Raw genomic sequence first — 3134 nt, 5'->3', positions numbered from 1 at the left:
ATTTAGGCTTCGTTTGATTCGGTTTATGCTTACATAAAAAAGAGTTTTAGAAAAGGAGGTTGAGAAAAAGCCGTTCAATAAAATGGAGTTTCAATAATGAGATATGTTTGACTAATATTTTTAAAAGTGCTTATTAATACTTGAAAGTAATTTTAAATTGTTTGTTTAGGAGTTCTGCTTTTGAGATTTTATTATTTAATACTTGAAAGTAATTTTAAATCAGTAATTCGTTTCCGAAACTCCGTTTTATGACCGAAGAAGCAGATACGAAAAGAATTTTGTAACCGCCGAAAAAACGATGCTTATTAAAAAGGAATTATTGTTAAGCTTTGATTCCAAATAGTAAATACTAATTGATTTCGGCGTATTCAAACGGAAACGGAGAAAAAAAGCCTTATCAAACGAGGCCTAAAATAATGAAATTTCCATAAACAGTTATAGTTACACACTTCGAATATTTTTGTATTTTAAGTTCCTTTCCAAATCTTTAAGCATCTAAAATATAACCCCAATACTCATCTTAATATGAAAACTTTTTACTGTTCAAAATAACATAATATTTTAATTTATATTAAAATCTGATTTGGATATCTCAAATATCATAAAAAATTAAACTTTCTTCAACCATTTTCAAAGAAGGCTTTTACATAATTGAATCTCATTAACATAACATTAAATAGCTCTAAATCATTTCAAACTATCTATTAAATCAAAATAATTACCGCACTACAGTTTTCCCTTGCAAATTTCCTTCTTTCATTGTTGGATCGAGATAAACTTTTCACCTTACTGAATTTCTTCCTACTGAAAATCAAATTGTATTTCTTCATATTTCTTCAATTAGAGAAATGTAAATACATAAATTCAACAAACTAAATTACTCACTCCTTCCTTCAACTTCAGAGATAGAAGAAACTCTAAAAAATGTCAATTTCCTTCCTCTTCCAAGATTTCTTCCTCTGCACTCAATTTAGATAGCAACCCTTCCTTAGGTTCCAATTATGAAAAAATTTGTCAAATAAAAGTGAATAAAAATAATCAAACTTACTTCCTCTCTCCTTCTTCCTCTCCGCTCAATCCTCTCGGTTGAAGCTTCTCACACGTTTTGCTTAACAGGAGTGAGTGAAATGGAGATAATTCTCACAAGGAGTTGTTAGTTTTCATTCCGTACGCGAATATCCACTCAGAATCATAATCCGACCCGTTGAAAAGGTTCCACATACGCACTCATCCAATCGGCCCGTGTTCTGCTCAGGTTCCACCTCCTGCTAAGTAAATTTTTGAAAGTTTTTATAAATATTATAAATATATTTTTTAACTTGAACAATAATTTTACTATAGCAATTATATTTTAGCAGATCTAATATCTTAAAAATTTTATAAAAAAATAACAAAAAAGCAATACCAAAAAGTAGTGCGACAACAATCTGAAAAGAAAGATGATGAAAAAAATTACCCAAATCAGACCCTCATATTGCACTCCTTGACAACTTAGCTAAAGCTGGAAGCAAACATTCAGGGTATTCCAAATGTTTCTTCCCATATGTGGCTTTCCAAAATTCTATTGCAGCATTTGAAATAGGAGGATGTGGGTGATCAAGAGCTGCTTGGAGGAGAGGTGCCTGAACTCTGAGAAGGCTGGCATTGAAAATGATGGCTGGATTGGACCTCTGCAAACAGCCGAGAATATTTTCCCAGAGACAGTACAGTAGATGATTAACACTACTAGAAACGGGATGACAATATGAGAACCAAGGAACCAAAGGTTTGGAAATCACCTGCAAATGAAACATTTTGTAATTTTTAAAACAAAAAATAGAAATCTTCCTGCATATTAATAATACATTGCATGAACCAAATATCACTTCAGCACGTTTTCATTCATCCTAGTTGATAATTTTGTTTGGGATGACTTTTTTATTGTTTTTTAAAATAGAGTTTTAATACAAAAATTAAAAAGAAGCAATAAAAAAATCGTACCAAACGAAGCCTACATAAATTGTTTACAAGAGAAGTCATAAGGGATACGAAGGAAGCAAACAGTTCCGATCTTTGAGCTATCGTAGCACCAAAAAATAGTTGGGGGAAATATACTTAAAATTTTCTTTCGGATCAAAATACCCTCGCACTTTTGACACTGGTATTTGAAAAAAGTTTGAACAAAGTTATACCAATGTTGGGTCCATATTCAAACATAGTTTGAATCATATTTGAATCTTGTTCAAATGTTATTCAATCATTCTTGGAACTCAATTCAATTCCAACATGAATTAATATAGGTTCAAAAATCTTTGAACATAAACTATAACTCAGCACACTACAAAGTTAATATACCAGAGTGAGTGCAATCAAAATAATAGATTAGAAGAGATAAAATAATAGTTATAACATAACACAATGCATTTTAAGAGTGTGATTCAACTGTGCAATTCCAAAGCTATATAACAAAATCTATAATACAACAAATGTAATTGACTTATTCCAGATCTGTGGAGACTACTGATCTGCAATACTTATCAAATGATTTGTCCAACGTAACTATGATAGAGCCATAGGACTTAAGTATCTCTAGATGTGCTCAATTATTTGACAACATCAAGCAGCAATATGCTGCAAAAAATATAAATTAAAATTGCTGTAAAGAACATCCAATTTTTCATACTTTCAGTAAAGACATTTCTCCCCTTATTATATAGCCATGCTGTTGGAATATCAATTATTAGAATCACATGCAGTTGAAATGAAGATGATCATGATGCATTCAATGAGGCAAAATCTAGTACAGACCTCTAAGACCATAAGAATATCTTGCTTCAAGCAAACATTGCCAACTAATCTAATTACAGCATCAAAAACCCTGCAGCTCACATCAAGGAAACACATGAGCATAGTATAAGCAACGGCAAAAGGTGTCATCATCTACAGAAGCAAGATAGCAATATCATATATAAATAAGTCATAAAACAGCTACCTGTCAATCATCGCAACCCCACATTGCTGGTTTATTTTCAATATCATTAGTGATATTCCCAAGAATCTGCATTATGCAGCACAATTGTTACGTACAAGCTACTCATGCGTATGTAAGTTTTTCATGAGTGTAGGAAAAACAAATATTTTGAAACCAAATCTAT

At 31.4% G+C, this 3134-nt stretch overlaps 1 protein-coding gene across 2 annotated transcripts; it reads right to left on the bottom strand.

The window, feature by feature from the left end:
- Nucleotides 1-666: 666 nt before the first annotated feature.
- LOC110093475 lies at nt 667-3128 on the bottom strand. Of its 2 annotated transcripts, none has more exons than XM_020818375.2 (5): nt 2972-3128; nt 2788-2857; nt 1457-1778; nt 1049-1268; nt 667-959 (listed from the first exon to the last, which is right to left on the bottom strand). In XM_020818375.2, the coding sequence occupies exons 1-3, from the start codon at nt 3016-3018 to the stop codon at nt 1470-1472; spliced, it is 426 nt and encodes a 141-aa protein (XP_020674034.1). In that variant the 5' UTR covers nt 3019-3128; the 3' UTR covers nt 667-959; nt 1049-1268; nt 1457-1469. The 2 variants fall into 2 exon arrangements, with proteins under 2 accessions (XP_020674034.1, XP_020674032.1); XM_020818373.2 differs by having other exon boundaries at nt 1049-1265.
- Between the last annotated feature and the right edge of the window lie 6 nt (nt 3129-3134).

The sequence above is a fragment of the Dendrobium catenatum genome, unplaced genomic scaffold, assembly GCF_001605985.2.
Source record: "Dendrobium catenatum unplaced genomic scaffold, ASM160598v2 fragScaff_scaffold_114, whole genome shotgun sequence".
NCBI classification, from domain to species: Eukaryota; Viridiplantae; Streptophyta; class Magnoliopsida; order Asparagales; family Orchidaceae; genus Dendrobium; species Dendrobium catenatum.
This window is presented reverse-complemented; position numbering and strand designations above follow the sequence as displayed.

Coding starts and splice junctions, on each gene's coding strand:
- LOC110093475 (XM_020818375.2), bottom strand. CDS start 3,018: ATGATATTGAAAATAAACCAGCAATGTGGGGTTGCGATGATTGACAG. Junction 2,858..2,971: donor GGGGTTGCGATGATTGACAG/GTAGCTGTTTTA, acceptor TGTGAGCTGCAG/GGTTTTTGATGCTGTAATTA. Junction 1,779..2,787: donor ATATTCTTATGGTCTTAGAG/GTCTGTACTAGA, acceptor TTTCATTTGCAG/GTGATTTCCAAACCTTTGGT.